Source organism: Mastacembelus armatus, chromosome 16, assembly GCF_900324485.2.
Source record: "Mastacembelus armatus chromosome 16, fMasArm1.2, whole genome shotgun sequence".
Classification (NCBI taxonomy): Eukaryota; Metazoa; Chordata; class Actinopteri; order Synbranchiformes; family Mastacembelidae; genus Mastacembelus; species Mastacembelus armatus.
Genome location: NC_046648.1, coordinates 22,590,029 through 22,612,513, shown reverse-complemented (window position 1 = coordinate 22,612,513; position 22,485 = coordinate 22,590,029). Strand labels below are relative to the sequence as shown.

At 38.4% G+C, this 22,485-nt stretch overlaps 2 protein-coding genes across 3 annotated transcripts in view; both read left to right on the top strand.

Annotated features, from left to right (window-relative positions):
* thsd7ab (thrombospondin, type I, domain containing 7Ab) overlaps positions 1 to 7,401 on the top strand; it is a 119,586-nt gene extending 112,185 nt beyond the window's left edge. The window contains exons 25-28 of the mRNA XM_026317399.1: positions 950 to 1,032; positions 2,006 to 2,219; positions 3,995 to 4,082; positions 7,083 to 7,401. Of these exons, the coding sequence (XP_026173184.1) occupies positions 950 to 1,032; positions 2,006 to 2,219; positions 3,995 to 4,082; positions 7,083 to 7,173 (476 nt within the window). The 3' untranslated portion in view covers positions 7,174 to 7,401. The remainder of the gene's footprint in view (positions 1 to 949; positions 1,033 to 2,005; positions 2,220 to 3,994; positions 4,083 to 7,082) is intronic.
* Positions 7,402 to 12,242: 4,841 nt separating this feature from the next.
* Positions 12,243 to 21,462, top strand: LOC113136522 (neurexophilin-1). 2 transcript variants are annotated; one of them, XM_026317402.1, is made up of 2 exons: positions 12,243 to 12,342; positions 20,660 to 21,462. In XM_026317402.1, the coding sequence occupies exons 1-2, from the start codon at positions 12,262 to 12,264 to the stop codon at positions 21,452 to 21,454; spliced, it is 876 nt and encodes a 291-aa protein (XP_026173187.1). In that variant the 5' UTR covers positions 12,243 to 12,261; the 3' UTR covers positions 21,455 to 21,462. The 2 variants fall into 2 exon arrangements, with proteins under 2 accessions (XP_026173187.1, XP_026173186.1); XM_026317401.1 differs by having other exon boundaries at positions 12,262 to 12,346; positions 20,673 to 21,462.
* Positions 21,463 to 22,485: the final 1,023 nt, after the last annotated feature.

Below are 22,485 nucleotides of genomic sequence, written 5' to 3'. Positions count from 1 at the left end.
CACAGAGGTTGGGACGACGTATGAAGGAACCATCAGAATATCTTTACTGTCATTGTAAGAAGAACAACAAAATGAAATGCAGTCCTTAGCTGGTGCCAATAAATATGTAAATATGTATCAAAACCATAAATACACTTTTATTGCCTACCCAGGCGTTTACCAGGTGATGCCAAAACGAGTCAGACAGAGATGAACCAAATGAGAAAACAGAAAAATTATTTTTCTACCATTTTTTAGTTTGATTTAATTTCTCCTTTCTTGTGAATGTACATGTTTTTAAGAATATCCAGAGATGCAACTAATCATTATTTTCATTATCAGTTACTCTGCTGGTTATGTCTTGAATAATCAATTAATTAGTTTGGTCAATGAATTTGAACTTCCCAAAGCTCAAGCTCACATATCACTGATTATGAAAACTGCAGAGTGATTGACAGTGTCCACAAGTTGACTTTGGATTGTTTTAAGGAATCACAGGCTCAGATATTTGAGAAACACTGCCCCCTGGTATTTTTACGTATCGATAATAAATGTGTATCTTAATTTATCTGCTCACAGCACTAAGCCTAAACCACTCTCAGCAGTTTTATGTAGGAGGGAAAATTTACACAAGCTATGTCAGAAATTTGACACACTGTTCTGAATGACGACATACTTATTTCTATTAGAAGGTGGTGGGTGATGGCATCAGCTATTCAACTCTGCATAGCACATGAACATGTGGTTACTCACCCAAAATAGTTTCAAAAATAAATCTTGCTCCATCACCTCTATTAAAAATGATGCTTGTTTTTTTATATATATATATATAAAAATGAGGCTGTTCAGTAAAAATCATAGGTAACTTGTTTTAATATGAAAATATCCAATGTGCAGCAGTAAGCAGTGGCTCCACCAGGACATTATAGTCCTTTAAAAACATGTTGTACCCTCTGATTGTCTCTTGTAGGAGGTTGTCCTCCAGTGAACCCTCCAACGGACAACAGCTCCTGTGACCCTCCCTGTCTGATGCCCAAGTCTTTCTGCAGCGAGGTAAGATGCTGCGTGTTCTTGTATCACCAATTTAATCACAAAGAAAAGAATAATAGAAAATTTTTGTCTGGAGACCAAAATAAAACGGTACAAAGAATCAAAAAAACACGAGACCTAAACCTGAAAGCACAGGCCCTCTGTACTCACTGTGGCACACTGCTGCCAGAAATGGATTTGAATGCAACACAGAATTAAATTATGGCAGCACAAAGATGTAAAAGCAATTATCTATAGTGTGGCTCACTTTTGCTGCATCAAAATATGGAAAATGTGAAAAGTGTTTGTCTATCAGATACAGTAGCTGTTAAATTTCAGCTTTATCCATTTTGATGTGTGTGCAGTATGTTGTTGGACCAAGCAGTGTAGCAGCTGGTAGAGTTATAGACGTTATAGCCACAGAATAAGCAGGTCAGAATGGTCTGATGAGAAGTGGGCTGAGGGTCTCTGAGGTCACTGGTTCAATATCCGGACCTGCATGACAAATCTACATCATGGTCTGTTTAAAAACAATTACACTTGTGAATAGATTCTAGTTCTGTAATGGCTTACTGCACATATACACAAGACCACAGTGAACCAGTGAGTGCAGGTTGGGAGTCCATTAGCAGCATTAGCACCTTCCTGCATTTATCCTGTTAAAATGCCCTTGAGCTGGCATGTTGCAGCAAACAAGCAACATTCCAGGTGAATGTGTGTGACTCTGTTGACATGGAGTTTCTTAAAAGAGCATTTCCACCCAGACCTGGATGTTGAATGCACTTCACATTAATATTGTCTGGCTTTTAAGAACAATTAAAAACTGGTATTAGTAGAAATAGAGACCATGGTCACGATGTGCAACCGTGGTCTGAAATGGTTTCGTTTTTCTCTGGAAACTGATGCTTTTATGAGATAGACATGTCAACACCCACTGCTCAACGCTCTCGATGAAATGTAGCTGTGGCCAATCCTGATTCTGCACTGCCCCCTGCAGGCTGGTGTTTGCATGTGCGAGGAGGGATTCACTGAGGTGCTGACACCCACTGGGCAGCTGGACCAGTGCACCCCCATCCCAATCCTAGAGATCCCCACAGCAGGGGACAAAAAGGGGGACGTGAAGACCAGTCGTGCCATTAACCCCACCCAGCCCACCACCATCCAGCCTGGACGCTCTGGGCGTACTTGGTACCTGCAGCCCTACGGACCAGGTCAGACCACATCACACACAGCAAGTTTAAATTCATGAGTTTTCCCCAAAACACAGCTTATTTTCACAGTATTCACCAAATTAAAAAAACATAAAATAAGAGATGCAGCCAGCTGTAAAGAATTATTGAAGTGTTTTGTTGCTGTCAAGTGAAAACCTTTTAATCTGTCATGTTTAGGGGAACTAACTCAGGCTAAATGTACTCTTCAGAAACTGGGTTCCAGTTGTCAAATCCTAATTACAAAACCCACCAGACAAAAATCCTGAAGTGAAGTGTGGAGGAAGTCAAAGAGAGGCCCTGATACAGTTTAGTGGTTCTTATATTTTGGGAACTATCACTTTGGCACCATGAATACTCTTTTATAACATTATGAAGTAGAGATAAAAACACAAAGAACCACTAATGAGTTAAAATTCAGCCTTTATTGACAACAGAAATGCAGTTCATTGTAGACAGTGATCCTGATAAGATGGAGAGACACAGTTCATTTCTAAAGCTCCCACTTGAAATGTGTTTATGTGGACGTTTTAAGGCAGGAGCTTGTGTTGAAACTATCTCCTCTTGAACCGCTGGATAGAAAAACAGCCTCCTTTTCTGAGCATGTCTTTAAAAAGTGGAAAGGCTTTGAGAAACCCAGCGCCAACCTGCACAGATCCATGTAATCCTTAAAGCAAGCTGAGTCATAAAGTTGAGAGGTTTTCGCTCGACAACAACTGCACTTTGCTTCAGTTTGTGTTTCGCAGATTTAGTGTTGACAGAATCTAATTAACATTAGCTTGGACATACTTATATTTGCAGCTGTGCCTGCACTAAGACACAAACGTTTTCACAGATGTGTGTGAACCTTGTTGTGTCTAACGGTGCACAACTAAAAAAATATATAAAAAGTTCAGATGCAGAGTTAATGTGTCGGGATTAAACTTCCACAGTCATTCTCCATCACATGGAATAACCCCTGTACCCTTTAGCTTCCAAATGTTTGCCTGTTTTTACAGCACATAATTACAGGGACACCTAAAGTGTGTTTCTGCCTTTGAGAACGAGAACAGTGGTTACGGTTTATAACACAGCCCACGATTTACAGGTCACTTTTGTTTTGCGAATCACAGAATAGGACGACGGGGAACAAGGGAGTAGCAAATGGGCAATTAGAGCAAAGCAGAAATAAATTATCCTCTTCAGTATATTCATAAACACTGGGCACCTACAGGGTACAATACCAGGAAACAAAACTGAAGTCAGGGAATAACAATTTTAGTATGTTAGTTATAGAGCTGCAATGATTAGTTGAGACAAGCTGAAAATCAATTGCCAGCAGCAAATTGTTCTGCAAATATTCTGATAATCTGAATAATTTAAAACGTTTTTCAAGCACATGTCATGTCTGGGTCATGTCCATTTGCTGCCAGATTCACATTTACTTCAACTAAAAACATAATTAGTCCAGTGGTGGACAGACTATTGCATACAACCCTGACCCTGACTGGCGCTTAGTCTTCTGGTAAAAATCTCCTTTGCTGTAGATTCTCCAATTACTCTCTGGTTCCCTGTTGTCTTTTTTTCCACTAAACCAGTAAGAACCAGTGGCTACTAAGTGGTGTCTCCTTGATACCTGATTAATATGATGAATTTAAACTGTAAATCCTGAGCTGTGTTATTGTGAACTGTGCTGAGGTTTTGTGAAGCTTTCACTGAGTGATTGTTGGAGCTTTTAGTGGCTGTTGGTGGCGTTTTGAAGTGTAAACAGAAAAACTGATGAGCCTCCTCCTCCACAGATGGGAAGCTGAAGATGTGGGTGTATGGTGTAGCAGCCGGAGCCTTTGTGCTCCTCATATTCATAGTGTCTATGATATACCTAGCTTGGTGAGTTGACCAGTTTAATCTCCCCTATTGATCATCATGATTGATCATCATCCTCATTCGTGAACCCACCTCACCCATTTCCCCCACCTCCTGTAAGTTAAGGCACCCCCTCCCCCACATTACATTTGTTTCATTTCTTTTTTGCCTTCGTGCCATCCTCTTGTGAGAGCAGCAGCTACTGTGCCAAGGTGCATCGCTCTCTTAAGGCCCAAGAGTCTGACGCCAATGGGACAGCAGTCGGGACTGGCCAAAATGCACATGAGATGATTTACACCTGTCCTGATTGCAAAGAGCTGGCTCAAAGCAACAGCAGCTAGTGAGGATGTGGAGGGTTCACCCCCGACACATCCTGCAGTCCCTGACCTTTCACTGTGGCACCCGTGTCACATGTCCTGCCTGACTAGCTGAGTGAAGGTGCTGGTGCAGGTGAGGGCAAACTTTTTAGGCCTTGTAGATTTCTTTAGCACTTACAGGCCACATAGGTGATGTTTACCTGTAGGTTTTAGATAAAATCCCTTAGATCATGTTTATACCTACTTTTAAAAAGGACCCTGATTTGTGCTTACACCAGAACCTTTTGACAAATGCTTAAAACATGCACAAATCACTGTTTTAACAGGAATTTACTTATATTTAGATGTACTGTATGAAACAGTATTTTGAATACTAAGCAGTGGTGTATGAAGTACTGAGCTCAGTTAGTTAATGTAATTAAATGTTTAGAAAATGACATAGGGGCAGCACGGTGGCTTGGTGTTTAGCACCCTTGCCTCACAGCAAAAAGGTTCCTGGTTCGTAACCCGGCAGGGACCTCTCTGTGTGGAGTTTGCATGTTCTCCCTGTGCTGGTGATACTGTTCCCACAGTCCAAAAACATTTATGTCAGGATGATTGGTGTCGGCTCATTGGAGCTACCTGTAGCTGAGTGATTTCTGCTTCTGGTTCAGTGAGAGCTGTGGTAAACAGAGTATCAAAGCTACACCCAGTGAGTCATTGTTATTGTCTCTTACTAATAATTCATTATTTTGAATCCTCAGTATAATTTTACCATAGTTTTATTCTAAATCAGGTAAGAGCTGAGTTGGTTTAGGCAAGGCAAGTTTATTTGTAGCAAACAATTCATACACAGAGTAATTCAAAGTGCTTTACAGAAATAAAAGAAGTTAAAAGGACATAGGCAAAAATTAAAATAACAGCAAAGAGTATAGTAAATTAACTTAAATTAAAGGTGAATGAGTCCAGATAAAACACTTTCAATTGTCATATGCAGAGCTAAATAAATAAAATTAAATAAAAGTACAATTGGCAATAACTCATTTCAAATGTAGAGAGTACACTCACGTAGATATAGATCAGCAATGGGTCCTTTTTACAAAGAGGTATAAACGTGGTTATTAGCGTAGCAAAATAACCCCCAGTAACATTTCAGCCACTGTCATCAAGAGCACCAGCCTGTGGAAAATTACTACAAGCACATCACTTTGTGCATTTATACGAGTATAGTCCAAACATAATTGTTTGGACTTAACATTGTGTTCCATCCTCATGGACGTGTCACTGTTTGTGTAGCTACGTAAAGTAGTTAAAACAACTTTTCCAAAGGCTGCAATACACGTTGTTAACACGGACAGCAGACTTGGAAAATGAGATAAAGGAGACATTTGCATATTACCACAGGGATGTGGTTCTGTACCACAAATCTAATTAAAACCTGTACACAGTGTGATATCACACCTCCCTCTTGTGGCCAAAAGAGGAAGTACGACAAAGTTCCCCTTTATTTTCCTCCCATACCCTTTCATATTAAGAGCTCATGATCTCATTTTACAAGACATGCATTGATATTATTTGTTTAGAGATTTGTGTATAAAATTGGGTTTGATTAGACCTACTTTCTTCTATAGGAAGACTCACAGCTAAAAGTATCAGTCAATTAGACAATCACTGTTAATCAGAAAGTATTGTTTTAAACATTTACTAAGCTGTAATGGAGAATATTTGCTGGTCCCTGTTTGTCAAATGGAGAATTTGCTGTTCGACTTACATAGTAATTGCTATTTTTAGGTCCACCTGCTCTGGGAAATTCTTACAGGCATTTTACCTATATTTTGAATTTTTAGAGGGTTTTTATTATTATTATTATTAAATCATTACTGTTTGGCGGTTTATGTTTAGTCTGCAATGGGTATGTCAGCTCTTCTTCTGCATAGAATAACTGTGCAGAGAAAATTCCTCAGAGTGCTCTTCCAATTGTCTTTTTAAAACATCTCCATGTCCCAGAGGCCGTTACATAACACGTGTTTGTTCTCTGGTTGGGGAGAAAGTTTGGGGAAAAGTTTTTCATGGTTAGGAGCAATAATTGGACTGTTTAGAACCAGGAAGTGGCTGATGCAGGACACTCACTTGAAAGTGGATAATGCAACAGAGAGCACAACTAATTATTCCCTAGAGCATAAATACTGAAGATTTCCTCAGCATTATGCTGTGAGATACAAATCAGCAATACTGTGTTTACAGTTGTATTGATGCCTCACAGAAGTACAAAAATTATGTTGTTTTTTTTGTCAGATTTCTCCCCTGGTGTGCAGATTTCAAGATCAGCTGACCAAGCTATTAAAAAAAAAAAGCATCAAATGGGCCACACTCGTTGATACTAGCAAGGTTTCCATTATGTAGAGGAAATTAGAGACTAAAGATTAGAGACTATTGAGTTTTACCAACTATTAACATGGGATCATCAGTTTTCATCGCACCGACTAAGCAGAGACTTTAAAACCTTAGTTGATCAGCATTTCAGAGGGAAAAGAGAAATAAATGATAATAATTAGACTGGAGGATGTGCTAATATTGGGGCTGCAGAATAAATTGAAAAACTACAAATAAAGTATAGTGAATTTACATCCTTCACACCAGTTGCTCTTCGGTAATGTCGTCACTTTGAGTGTTGAGAATATTAATAAATACTAAGTGCAACTCTGACTCTGTTTTATTGTTTCCACAGCAAAAAGCCAAAGAGGCCTCAGAGACAGAGGCAACAAAACAACCGACTAAAACCTCTGACTCTAGCCTACGACGGGGACACAGACATGTAGTCCTCCAGGAGACACTTCACCGAGCACTTCACCTGCCACTGAGACCCACTTCATCACGCCATTACAGTGAAGGACATGGATGTTTTCAACGTGAATGGACACATCAGAGTGGAGAAATTACAGAAAATCATTTCCAGCAGAGACACCGGTTGGGTTTAACCATTTCAAGTAGATCTCCCATTCTCCTTTTTTTTTTTTTTTTTTTAAATTTAATATATTTTCTTTTGCCTTCAAGACCTCCACTACGTTGGGCGATTTTTAAAAAATTTTTTTTTTTTTGCCCCCTGTAAGTCCACATTTTGTAAAGACTTCTTTCAGATGCAGCAAAAACAGACCCAGCTGTCTCTGAACACATCAGCGAGAGCTCCCATTTTTTTTCCCCCTACGCTTTTCTGCTTGTCCCTAAAAATGCTGAGTAGCTGGAGGCTTAGGATGCTCAGATGGTTCATATGTTGCCAAAAGTCACCACAGGGAAGAGAAAGAGGGAGAGGAAAATCTCCATAAAAAGGTTTGGATTGCTTTTTCTCAATCCTCAACTGGGTTTTGACTCAAATCTCTTTTACAGTTTCAAACAAAAAGGGAGTCATTTCTTCTCCTCTTTTTTTTTTTTGCTTGATTCAGAGGCGCACAGGCCTGTGTTTGGGATAAACTGGTCTGTATGATGCTGATCGAGGCACAGCCTGTAATCAGTTGTTCATGAAAACTACTGCCTGCCTGCCTGCCTCCACCCTTCCTTAGTTTCAGGCACTACATTGCACTATATTAGTGCAGCATGATATGCACATGTGACTTCTACCTTCTATTGCCATAAAACACTGCCTCTTCCACAGACAGAGCCACACAGCAGAGGAACAGCTAACTCCAACATGAGAATATTCAAAAGGAGAACGACAGCAGCAGGAAAAGGTGTGTTACATTTTGCAAAACAGGCGTGAATCTCAAGTAAATATATGTATAGATCTTATTTCTCCACTGGATTTTTTTGGTTGTAGTAAAGTACCTTTTGTGGTTTGTAAATTTTGTCTAGTGTTATAATTTAATCTCTGCCCAGATGCAATTAAAGATTTAACTATGATACCAGCAGGTGACTTTTAATGAATCACCTGATTTAAATTTATTTTTAACCATAAAAATTCAGATAAAATTCAAATTCTTTACTTTTTTACCTACAGTAGCATATTGTGGAAACAGAAATTTTGCAGTGACTAAACAATAGGAAAGACCACTATGTTTAAAACAGTTAGCATCATGTAAATGTCATTTTTGCCTTACTGACAATAACTAAATACTAACCTTCCTGTAATACATTTAATACTTGAATGGGGCATATGTCACACATAGAGGACTACATTTACTTTTCGTTTGAAGTCACTTAGCAAAAGTATAATTAAAAGGTTTTCATGTAGTAACGTATCATAAGTGCTCTATCATTTTTGAGACACTACATGAAGTGAAATATTTACAAAAAAACTATCTGTACAAAAAAATATATATACATGTTAAGAACATGCTTCTGCTGAGTTCAACGTAAAAGCAAACTGTGGAGAATGTTTACTTTTGTTGTGGGATTTGTAAATAACATCAATTTTGTTTTTTTGGAGAAAAAAATATCAAAGTATGTGTACATTTGTTTTGTATCGCACAGAAAATGTTTAGTTTGAATATTGCAAAGTGGGTGTATGATTATCATGATGCAAGCTGTATGGTGTGAAAAAAGAACCAGAAAAAGTCAAAGGGTCAGCCATTTTGTACAGGTTGTTTATATGTATGGGACGAATTACTGAAAATAAATAAGGACATGGTTGTAAACACACTAAGATAAAGCTAGTGGGTCATTCTTTAAATTTTATTTGATGCACAATAAATGCTTTTTCCTAAATTGATAATGTTCAGTTTTTGTTGATTAAACTGTTTTGTCTTTTGAAAGATGTACTTTGTGTTTTTATCCTGCAGGTGATTCTGTTATTTTAATCAACACATTGTCTGCTTTCTGGAGCATAATACAGTTCAACAGCAGCACAAATAGCATCTTTCAAAATATATCAAAACCTCTGAAACAGTCTCAACAAAAATTTAAAATTCTCACCTTTTTTTTGCAGGATTTTTGGATAAGTGTACCCAAGTAACTGCCGAGTGGCAGTGATTCTACAGAACAAAGAAAATCCTATTGAAAATCCTTAAAATGGCATTAAAAGATAACCCTGATGGTTTCTCTTATAGTCATTTCCATAGACACATATATATATAGATATACATATGTGTATGTATACACATATAATGGACATACATATTTCTATACACAATTATATATGTGTATTTAACAAATAGAATGAAGTGATAAAACTTAATCCAACTCTCATTATAGCCTGACATCTTTTGCTGCACATTGAATAAATATATATATATACACACACACACACATACATATATGTATACATATATATGCATATACACATATATGTACATATATATATACACACATATATACATCAATGTGCAAAAGATGTCAGACTGAGCTGGATTAATTTTTATCACTTCATGCCATTTTTTAAATACGCATATATATATATTGTGCATAGAAATATGTATGTCCATTATATGTGTGTGTGTGTGTGTGTATGTATATATATATATATGTATATGTATATATATGTATGTATGTATGTATGTATATATATATATATATATATATATATATATATATATATATATATATATATACGCACAGCACAGGCTATAATGGCATAATTATATATCTGTGTGTGTATATATATATATATATATATATATATATATATATATATATATATATATATATATACATACATACATATGTATATATATATATATATAGATAGATAGATATAGAAATGTGACAAATGCCATGAAGTGACTAATTAATCCTATCATTATAGCTTGATATCATTTGCACATTAAAAAAAATTCTGTCTGAAAAACATATATGCATACACATAAATATATATCCATATATAGACACATTTATACATTGTACATACATATAGATGTATATATATGTGACAAATGCCTTGAAGTGATTAGATAATCCTCCTCTCCATTATAGCCTGACACATATACACATATATATACACACACACCTACATCTGTGTATTTAACAAACGCCATGAAAAGACTATATAATAATTGAGAGGAGCATAAAAATTTATGTAGAGTAATCAACATTTGCATGTTTAAAAAAAATCCTGTCTGAAAAACTATAAACCTAAATAAAAACTGATTCCATTTGTTTTTTGACAGAACTGTGATCAAAATCCATCCTAAGCAGGACATTTAACTTGCCAGTGCTCTCTGGTGGACAAACCATTTAATAACACAGTACAGTATAGTCAGTCTAGTAATTGGTAATTCCCTAAAGCAGCTAAGCGCTGTAGTTTGAAGCCAAGGTTTCTCAAACAGGAGGAAGCTCCATTTGTTAAGGACTATTTTCAGCTGCAAATTAGTATAAGAAGACATATACAGTCTCAGCAGGACAGCAATTTTTTTTTTTTTTTTTAAAACAGTGGACATCAGTGGAGCTCTATGCTACAGATCTTCAAAGATTTTTGGATAATACAAGTTTCACTAGACTTATTCTTTAAGATGGAATTACCATAAGTCACTAGTTGTGTAACGCATTTAAATTATGATGCTTAAAAGAAATCACTACATGTTGTTCAGAGTACTCTAAGAGTACCATAATAATGGATTTAACTGGTTAAAGGATCGCAATAGTCAAATCCCCATATGTAGTCTACACTGAATCAGTCTTTTAGGGGAACAGTAAATTATTTGCCTGATCTGTCCTAAAACAAAGACTAATATTACGAGATCAATTTGGGGGAAGCTTTGAGTTTGAGTCAAAGTGAAGTTATATTACAGCATATGTTACAAACTGGGGGCAGGGACGGAAGGGACAGGAAGTTTAGCAGACACAAGAGATGCTATCAAGCTCTTATACTGGACCTATTGATTCTGGAGCTTGACCCAAACTGCGGATTACAAATCAGGACATCTAAGCCTCTGCTTTTGATAATCAAGTTCCCAACTTTGTGGAAGCCCAGTGCTACATCACCAGAGTCCACTCAGCAGAAATGTTTGTTATTGAATGGATTTGACATTTATTCGTTTTGACATCGCAAATCATGTTTTGTATGGTAAAAATCTTAATCCTACTTTATTGCGGCCAGATCTGCTAAACTATACGTAAAGTTTGTCTTCTGAGCTTTTGGTAGTTATGGGCAAAGTTTTATAAATCTATGCAATTATCAAATATTTAAAAATCACTAAAGAAAATGATTAAAGTAGCTCATTCATCTTACTGACATCTTACATTTAGACATTAGGAGACTATATTTTCTTAATTTATCTCAATGTCTGGCTGATGTGTTCAAAGTTTCTGCACTTTGTTTACTTATGTTTTCAAATACAATAACCAACCATGCTTTAAAGGGAATCATGAATCAGATGTAGTCCACTCACCGCTAATAATAAATGAACGAAATGATCGGAAATTACAGACTTTAAAATGCTTCTTTAAATAACAAGCTCATATCCATGTAAAGTTTTTCCACAGAAAAATAAACTACTCTCATGTCTGTTGATGTTCATAGCACAGAAAAAGAGAAGCCACTGCATCTGACGGCCACTAGATGTCAGCCCCCGATGACGTTAAAAGAAAAGTTGCTTCACGAAGTCTATAATGTGAACCTCCTCCTCTGCTCCCCCTTCCTCACTCTGTTTCTCTCTCCATCCCTTCCCCCTCCACACTCTCTCTCTGAACCTCACAGCCCGCTATATAAAACATCGTCCACACTGACACTCAGATGTACAAACACCTCTGCTCACACACGGCGCCTCCGAAGCCGCATCAAGACACCCCAGCAATCACTTGACCCGTTTAACAGCAGCCTAAGATCTGACCGTCCTGAATGAGCCTGAGAAGATTCATCTCTGCTCTCCCGCCTCAGGACAGCCTTCCTCACTCCGTCTTTCTCCTCAACTTCAGCAGCTGATACTGGCTCAGTCCGAAGGAGATTCTTTTGTGGCTGAGAAGATCAAGGACAGTTTGACATGACGGGAGACGCTCCACAAAGAGGCATGAAGACCTCATGTCTGTGGGCTGCTGCTGTGCTTCTGTCAGTCATCTCTCTGGTGAGTTAAATGTCATTTTGATTTGACCTTTTTATTTCCATATCTCCTAACATCTCTACGATTTCTGTGATTGCACTCATCTAGTAGCAGGAAAATCGAGGAGTGTCTGCAGAGAGACATTTGGACATGAGTTTTAGGAGAAGCAAGGACTTTGCAGCGTAAACGAACAGAAATTCATCATTTCAAGATCATGTTAGCTGCTGTCTGCGAATTTAAAGATCTAGACATTTCAAAGCAGAATTTAGTTTTTGTTGTTTTCTCCCTTTTCTCTGTGATTTTGTATTTGATTTTTTTTTTAGTATAAAAGCATGTTTTTTAACTGATACCTGTGGTGATAAATCTAACAGCCACAAAATGTTTTACTGCTCAAAAAAAATTAGCAAATGTCAGGAATACAAGCTTTCCAAATCTGCATCTTTACAAATCCACCCACACACAGACCCGCAAGATATTTCTCCCTCAGCATTTTCCCCTCCTTTCTCCCATTTCCACATTGGATTCAATAAGAATAGATTTGACGGTACAGCGAAGAAACAGCCTGAGCCCATTATGACAAACATACCAGAATGCTCCTAACTCAATGTCTTGACAGTTTCTGACAACCCAATTCCTTTAATCCTCAGAGAGAGTAACCCCTCACCCACTGATAAATCTGTCAACAAAGCAATCAAAGCAGAACAGGAGCCACTCCTCTCTCCAACAAAAATTCCATAAACTTAATCCGCACAAACTTCACTGGCCTTAAAAAGCTCCTGTGGTGTTATCTGTGTTTAATTTGCATAGTGATGGAAAGAAGTCAATTACTATTAATTATTCTCTACAACTTAATACCCATTATCGAATTGAATTCACCGTCTTGAAAACCATAAACTCAATTTCACAGCTGACTAAGCACACTAATCATTTCACCCCCCCTTTTTTTACTTTACGCTCCTTTTCCTGCTTTGAAAGAGAACAAGAATTCTTCGATTTCAGAAGCAATAACATCAACTAACATGGATTCCCCCATTGTCACGATATAAAGACAAGCATTAATCAATTGTGTGAGGTATATGTATAATAGCATCATGGTAGTGCGAGTTGATCTCATAGCATCATTTGATGGAAGTGTTTTTTTCCAGACTGGGCTGCCAAATTGCTTTGCTATGCTTTAATGGGATGATCATAATTGTTTCGTACTCGGTGCATCCTAAGCTTTTGCCTGCAGCGCCTTCAACAGATTGACAGACCCATGGGAACCTCACAAACTTATTTTGGCCGCCTTTGAACCAAGTCGTGTGTGAAATAATATGATTATGCATTTTTCCTCTGGGTAAGTTGGAAAACTGGTGGCTAGGTTTTTTTTTTTTTTTTTTTCTCCCTCGTCCTCCTCCTCTTCCTCCAAACTGCCCTGCTCTAATATCCCGCAGTCTGTCCGCGTACTGTATTTATCCTCCTCAGAAGTCATGGTAATAATTGTGCCCTGGTCTCTCAAAGCAGTGCTGCAGTGATAGGACTCGGCTCCATCCACAGCTGCCTGTGATGTCTTGACACACTTGTGATTTGTCATCATCTCTCACCCCCCTCAGGTAACACTTTGATATCACTGGGAGAATACCGACCTAAACTCTTAGTGGGCGTCAAATGCCCCGAGTTGATCCATCAGCTCAACTACAGGGGACCTCACAAGGCGAGACAACTTAAATTCACTGTAACCGACTATGACGACAATCATATCCCAGTGCCCAGTCAGAAATTACTCTTAAAGACAGCATCAACACAACACGCCTCTTCAGCTACTGTCGGTTCTTGAGGACTATTTCTTTCAAACACAGAGAAGTGGTTCTAAAATAAGCACATTCGTTCATAAACCTTGTTAAGAGTCATAGTAGACTTGTGACTCAAACCCTTTCAAAATCATAAATTAGATTAAAATAAGCCTTATCTGCAAGGTGAAGCCCGAGGTTGCAGTAACTGTCCCATACCCCAAAGGTCACAGGTTTGATCCCAGCACAACCACATGTCCTTGAGTCAAACTCTCATAGCTCCTCACACTTTAAGCCTCTCTGGATAAGAGCATCAGTCTAATGTCCAAAATTTGAAAAGTAAATAAATCCGCAGAACTCCTTTTCAAACTTTTACAGTGTAGTATTTATACACAGAAACTATTACAGGACAAAAACTGTGTTAACTTCTGGATGTTGCAGCCGAACTCTGAACACAGGGCATCCAATCACGATTGCAAAGTGGCAGCCCAAATCCGCTATCAGCCCAGTCCTCCTCCATTCTAACTCTGTTAAACTAGAACTGTCGCACACACAAATCTTCCCCACACAGCAGTAACAGCAGCCGCAGTATTCAGGGAAATGAAAACTGACACACACTTTCATTCTTCTTTGCAAGGTTTTGTGTACAGCCCACCGCCAAGTCATCTGGCTCCTCCGGTGCTTCAATTAAAGGTGGAATTTGTTGGCTGTTCGGGGGTCCAGCCCATAGAATATCCTCCGAGCTCCTGAGGGAAGCCGGGGTTGTTTATCTTCCTGTTTCAAAGAGCCGGACGCCTGTGCCTTATCACAGCCTCACCAAGAGCAGATAGCATTTAGGTTTGTCCAACAGCCTATATCCTGCATCTGGCAATCTGAGAGTCGTTTCCTAAAGGACTTGTGCATACAGATGCTGCTTGTGTTATCTTGTCAAGGATTCTGCCTCTTACACCGAACCCGCGAATAATATTAACAGACAGCTAAATGGGGTTTGAGGGATATGGGGGGGGACGACACTCCTGCATAACAAACTGCAGGTCAAAAAGTTAGAAAAACTTGAAGTCAAAAAAATGAAGTCAAAGGAAAGTAAAATAGGAACTAATTAATATGATTTCGTCTGAATGTTGGGAAATACAAAAGTCACACCAATAAGTCTGCCCCTCCATCTTCTATTCTTACAGTTCTGTTTGGTTCTTGTTCAATGAGCAGAAAATGTGCTTATATTTTAACTTAAGCATTAATATAAAAAGTCATTTGCTAAAATTTTGGAAAACATCCTTTGTTTATTAATGCTATAACTAATCTGCTACATCAAGACTGTGTGTAGTCACAAAAAACTCATTAACAGAACCTGTGCAAACTTTGGCTGAAAATATTTTGTGCATTTAGAAAACACTGTATATCTAACCTTAAAACCGCTGAAATCCAAACCTACAAAACTAGATCAGCAGCACAGTAATATACCAGTATGTTTGTAAATGTTAGTTCCTAAATGACATAACCTTTAAACTTGCTGATAAATTTCAAATATCGGTGGAAGTTTGAGATTGATGCATTGGCACCAACTGGTTTCTGCAGTTTGCGTAATTTAACATCAGACTCCTGAAATTTGCTAGAAAACAGACGCTCACTGTAGTTTTTAGGAAACGTTACTCAAAGGAGAAAAAACAGTTTGTCCGTCTGGACTATTTTCAACTGCAGATTAATGCACATTACTGAGTATTTACAGCAGTCAGATGGTCTATGTGGGACTGATTCAAAATAAACTACAGTGTGTGTGTGTGTGTGTGTGTGTTCATATTTTTGGACAACACTAGAGGGGTATGGAACAGAAGATCACTTGTTAGGACGATCAAGGAATTGGTTTTGGTGTTTTCATTGGCTCGTCGACATAAAGAGGAAAAATACTGACTATCAGCAGACAGGACAAACTATAAACGGCATGGTAATCTCATAAACTGGCACTGTTTTCTTTATGTGGGAATTTTGATGAAAGTTAATTGTTTCCTGTGTGAATGATTTAAGTTTTTCCCAGCACTGAACATGATTTATCGTTTTTCTCTAGTTCTTCATCAGGCATTAATATTAATTCTGGCTCTGTTAGTTTATACTTCTTTTCACTACTGAAACACTATTTTGAGCCAGTGGTGTATTAGTATATTTTATTTTCTCTCTTTAATATTTTTTTCATTGCAGTAGCTACAACTCTAATGCCTTCGTGGATAACTTGGCGATTCATGGATTATATTTGACAGGTTTTGGGGATGTAGACTCAACATTTTTCCTCTATTTTTTTAAATTTAAATTCCTGACATTGTTTGTCCCTGTGGGGAGTATTACACAAAGTTACACAGCTAAGCTCTGACTTGTCCACTTGGGGAGTAATCTGTCTTTTAGTCATGCAGATCACAACCACCTGAGTGATAACTGTGTTTGCCTATATACGGACTACAACTACTCATCTCTGTTTAATCTGCAGACTTTCTTGATTACCAGGTTAATGCCAACAATAAAATGGCAGAAAATAACAACAAAAAACAATAACAATTTATCATACATTCAGCTTAAAACTGCTTTTAGTCTGACCCACAACTGATCAACAACACATTTTATGTAATGCAGATCTCACTTAGATCCAAACATTGCCCTGTAAAATCCAATTTAATGTGAGCTGTACAGTCTGCAGACCTTCCGTCTTACCTTTACATCACAGATACCATTTTACAGTCAAAAGGATTTGTAGTAAACATCACTGAGGTTCCCAGTGTGGTGCTCACACAAAATACTCCTGAGTGGTCACAAGATGGTTAATGGGAAAGATGAGACAAAGTGTTAATCATCTTTTTCCCCTTTCTCTTATGAAATATTGGATCATTTGTCTGAAGGTTGAAAAATATTTAAATAAGACAATTCATGACATCTAGGCGTGAAATTCTCCCTTTGGTTGAGCTGCTCTCAATTCATTGCTTTACTCAACCTGTAATGAACTGTCGCGTCTACTGAGATCACAGTCGATTAATAAACAATAGAAGAATTTGATCTTCAGCTGTGGGAAACAGTATTTGTTGTTTATTTGAGATTTAAGTAAACTAATTACTGACAAACCGATGTCTGTTAAAACCAAAGTTAACAAAGTGTGACCGTTGACCTTTACGTCCTCAGGGTCGTTTTTTTTTCCTCTGTCCTTCATCCAACTGCTCTTTCCCTCCTTTCTCTCTGCTGTATCTCTTTCAAACACATTCATGATTCTAACACTCACATGCTCCCTTTGTGCCTCGCCTGCATGTTTTTGAAGCCAGCGAGAGGTAAATCTTGGCCCTCTGAGTGTTGGTGCAGTCAGTCGGGGTGTTCTGAATATAAACGTTGCTTTAGTCAGGACTGCCTCTGATCTGCCTAATCTCCTCGGGCTGGATTACAGGTTGGGCTCTAATCCGTGAAGTGGGGTCTCTGTGAATGCGCCTCCAAGTGCTCTAATCCAGAGACTGTCAGGTGCTTTAGATGAAAGCTAATTGCATGTCACAGTTTGGGGACTATACATAACACTGGTGACGAGAGGACCAGTTTCCACAACAAGGAATTTGGCGTGATAATGACTGAGCACGCACGTCAGATATGCTGTGTAATTCTGATAATCTTGGAAGAAAAAAATAACCTGATTGCAGGTACTCATCTTCTTACAAATTATTCATAGCCTGAAGTTGCAGCAAACTATGGGCTCTAATTTTTTGGTTGGCAAAACGATAAAACTTGAACCAAACTTGACTTCTGAACACTGTCTGGTTTCCACTATTTAAGAAATATTCATTACAGCTCCCTCTTAAAAGTGTTCTATCTGCACATGCACTGTCACTTATTGCCTGACAGCCATTTAAACCAGCTCAAAGCAGGAACTTTATTAGGAAATACCCCTACTCCACTGAGACTGAAACCCATTTACTGAGAAGCATCAGTAATTACTGCACTAGGAAAATTATATTTCATTTAATCATCAGAGACTAGTCCTTTAACAACAGGATAGAAAAACATTTGAAAAATAATTGGGCCTTACAGTTTGGATAATCAGTCAAAAGTTGTTTAGAGACTCACCAGTGTTAGTTAAGTTCGGCCAAATCCCACCCATTGATCTGAACTTCAACACTTTTTGTCTGAACATTGTTTTGACCTTGCAACACACAATGTGTTTAAAAGTCTGAAGTTCTGTGCTTACAAGTTAGTTGCTGTAAGATCCTATAAAATGCTTTCATTTGAATGACTATCACTTTAAGATGAACCTCAAAAAATTGAAGCATATATAAACATGAAATATTTGGAAACCCAAAGTTAAAGACTCAGCTACAATGTCATAATTGACTTTAGAACTGCCTGACAGTCTATAAGATACTATTTCACTGAACTTTTACATCCTAAGGAGCTTTATGTTTCACTATAATGGTGCCAATAAATCCTGAACAAGAAGCCTCTCTCATCCTCACACTCGCTTTTTCTTTTTTACAATCCATCACCAGCCAGCCAACATGACAGACTTTTGTTTCAAGCAATGAAAGGCAAAAGGAGGTGTTCATTAATACAGTTTAGCTGCTCTGCTGCACAAGACTAATGCTGAAAATTCATATTTCTCTTCACCTTGTCACTACAAACATTTTTGTCTGAAAGTGCAGCTTCCTTTTCCCTTCTTAAAACCAACCATCTGCAAATTTGGCTAGTTTCAGTCTTTTTTTGGCTTTGAAAGGCTTCAATCTCTGTACCATGTAGTGTTTAAAAAAAGAAACACAAGCTATCTTCTTCTATTCACAGAGGGAGAAAGATACAACAACTACTAAGCCAAAGTTTCCACAATGCCACTAACGGTTCACATCAGGTCATTCATCATCGAGGCCTCTTCAAAACAACTGGAGGCCATCTTTTTAAACTCCTCCACTCTGAAGCCAAGTGCATGAAATGAACGTGTGCTTCAGAGAAAGATCACAGCTCCTTCGACAGTTTACTCAGTGAGAGCTCTGTTCACACTCTGGCCGACAGTACGACAATGTCATTCAGTGAACTTCTTGAATGAGAGACGACCTTATTTTCAGAGTATTGATCGTAGGGCGAAGGTACAAAAAGTAAACGCTTCGACCAGATAGATCTGCTGTCACGTTCCTCGGCTGGGGTTTGGACATCACTGCCATGGGTCTCTGTGGGGTGCACGGGGTGTCTTCACTATCTCATCGGTGTGATTGTTAGAGGAGAGACACAGAATGAATCATCAATCATCCATTCAGGGCACATTCAGCAGGTAATAGTCTGCCATTGCATCACGTCTGCACCCAAGAAGGGCTTCATTCATTTCGATGTATGGCAGGAATAACCTTAAACTTGATTAGGGTGCCCAGCACAAGGTATTTCACAAACTGAACAACTTAGTTACAGCATTGAAATCACTTGTTGTAGGTGCAAACATGCCTGTGGATGAAGTTGTCTGCTGTAGTTGGTGTTTTCTTACTGCTGCTGAGGAGCTCGGTTGTGGACTGTTAGCACAACTGTCCAAAATCCAGATTTCAATTACAGAGCACTCATCATGCATGCTTACCAACCACTAATGCCAGACAAAGCACTGGACCATGTCCAATAAAAACATTTCTTCACTATTTTCTACAACAGCCTGCATGGCAACTGCAGTGAGGCTAAGGTGAAGGAAAGGCCATAGTTCTAGCAAATAAACTGGCACAAAAACAGCCAACATAATTTGGACTGCTACAAGACAGGGGCAGTATAAAACTCAGACATGCTACTACCCTCACCTCCACCACCATCAACCATGTGATATCTCACGCTTACACCCTGCCTCAATAAATAAAGATGTTATGTTCCTGCACTGAAAGGAAATGGTGGCAGTGTATGTAATTTTAATGTAGTGTAGTGTATGGAATTTATCCCAAGGAGTGGGTCCGTCAAGGCTGCACAATCCTCTAATTTTGTGGAGGATTTTAATAACAGAAAATCACTTTTGCCTACTCATTTTTCCAACTCTTTTTTTCCTCCTACAATTTTCACCTGCTATTCAAGAAACACCAAATTATGTCCAGACCATTTTCCTAAAATAAGACACATTCATGGTCATAATTAAGACAATAACTACCGGATTAACAAGATCATAGGAATTCCTTCCTTGTTCTCATCAGTCAAGAGCTGCAGCTCCTACAGTGGCTGGGCATTTTTATCCTTTAAGCGTAAAGAATATTATTTTTAACCATTTTATCAGATGAGTAATATGTTTGTTTTTCTTATGTTTGGGATATAACTCTGGATCAGACAGTTCAATTTAGTAGATTTCATCCTTATCTCAAGCTCAACTATTCCCACAAAGAATTTACTGTACACTCCAAAATCCATGGCCACTATCAGCCGATCTGCAAGATTGTCTGTAACTACATGCATTTTGGTGCAAGTTTAGATACACTCAAACATTTATGACATTGTCTGAGTTAAAAAATAAATAAGTAAATAAGAGAGTTATGCAGCCTTGTCAGAGATATGAACTCTTGCTGAAAGTTCTAACCAGTGGCTATTTTGTGTGTGTGTGTTTGTTTTTCCAGGTTTGCAGTGCAGATTCCACGAATTCAGAAAATTCTGATTTAAGAGAGAGCTCAAAGTCCAAAGTGAAGACCTACTGGACTGAAAGCAGCAAGGCCTTCTCCATCAGCCGTCTTCTGTCCCAGACCCTCTATGGTAAAGAGAACTTCACCTCTCTGGATCTGACCTATGATGACGCAGACTCCCTCTCCAAACAAGAGCAGTGGAACTGGCTTTACAATGCTTCAAGCCCCCGTGACCCACGATCCAGGACAAAAAGGAGGCCAATCGTCAAGACCGGAAAGTTCAAGAAGATGTTTGGTTGGGGCGATTTCCATTCCAACATTAAGACGGTGAAGCTCAACCTTCTTATCACTGGTAAAATTGTGGATCATGGCAATGGCACATTCAGCGTCTATTTCCGCCATAATTCAACCGGTCAGGGCAATGTTTCTGTTGGACTCGTTCCTCCAACCAAAGCTGTAGAGTTCCAGGTCCACCAGCAACATCAGCAGTACCACTACCATCACCACCAGCAGCAGCAGACAGCCCTGGAAACCAAGGACACCAAGCTCTTTAACTGCCGGGTGGAGTACGAGAAGGTGGAGAAGGGCACCAGGAACTCACTGTGTGCCCACGACCCCTCGCAGAGCTGCCCACAGGAGCAGACCCAAAGCCACGTGTCCTGGCTGTGCTCCAAGCCCTTTAAAGTCATTTGCATCTTTATCACCTTCTACAGCACCGACTATAAGCTGGTGCAGAAGGTGTGCCCAGACTACAACTACCACAGTGACACCCCCTACCTCCCCACCGGGTGATCATGTGACCAAACAAGCGAAACAAAAAAAAAAAAAAAAAAAAAAAGATGCAGAAACAGGCTGTTGGGTCCTGAACGATGTCAAATTATTTGAACAAAAATGGAGTCAAGACACTTGGAATTTGAGATGCTGACAGGCATTATTACAGCTAACATATCCTTGTCGCAAGACTGATATTGCTCCAATGAAAAGACCTACCCTGAGGGTATTATGAGAGCATTTAGCGAAGCATTTATAGGCTTGCAATACTCATATTATATGCATAGCTGCTTACATTGAAAGGAAAGTCTCAAGCCAACCTGAAAAATATGCTGATTGTATTTATGTAAATATTGTGGATTCCACACAAAGACAAGAAAACAATTTTATTAATGTTTTCTCCTGCTAATTTAGTTGTTTATGTTGATAGTGTATTTCCGTCTCAATCATGCTTTCTGTCTTTTTCAATCAGTCTCTGGTAATCATTGCAAACACGTAAATGTCAATGCAAATAAGAAGAATCTGTCAGTATGCATTAGAGGGCATAATGGAAAAAGCAAACATATTTTGAGTGGTGTTGTTTTCTGCAGTGTGATTGTTAGAATGAATATACCTCTCTGATATTACTGTTGGAATTTCGTCCATGTCCATGCATGAACTGAATATGGTAAACAACTTAATGTCCATCTATATTTTCATGTTATTGCAGCTGTCAGAAATAATCTTCATCAAGTCACAAATGTTATGGATGAAAAAGAAAAAAAAATACTGCTATTTTTATTGTGTTATGTGTTTTAAGGCCGTGAATGGGGCGCAGTCAATGACACAAATGGAGGGCGTCCTTCAGATCAAACATAGGCAAGTGAATGTCACAATAAATAAGTAAAAGTTGCAAAAAACACACAAGATAACAGAAATACAAAGGATAATTTTCTGCACTGCTCTAAGAAAAAAAAATCTAAATTATTTTGATTCTGCTGTATTCTCCTTTTTGAATTTCCATTTTAGAAATGTAAATGTTGCTCACATTTCTTTGACTCACAAGAAGTCGA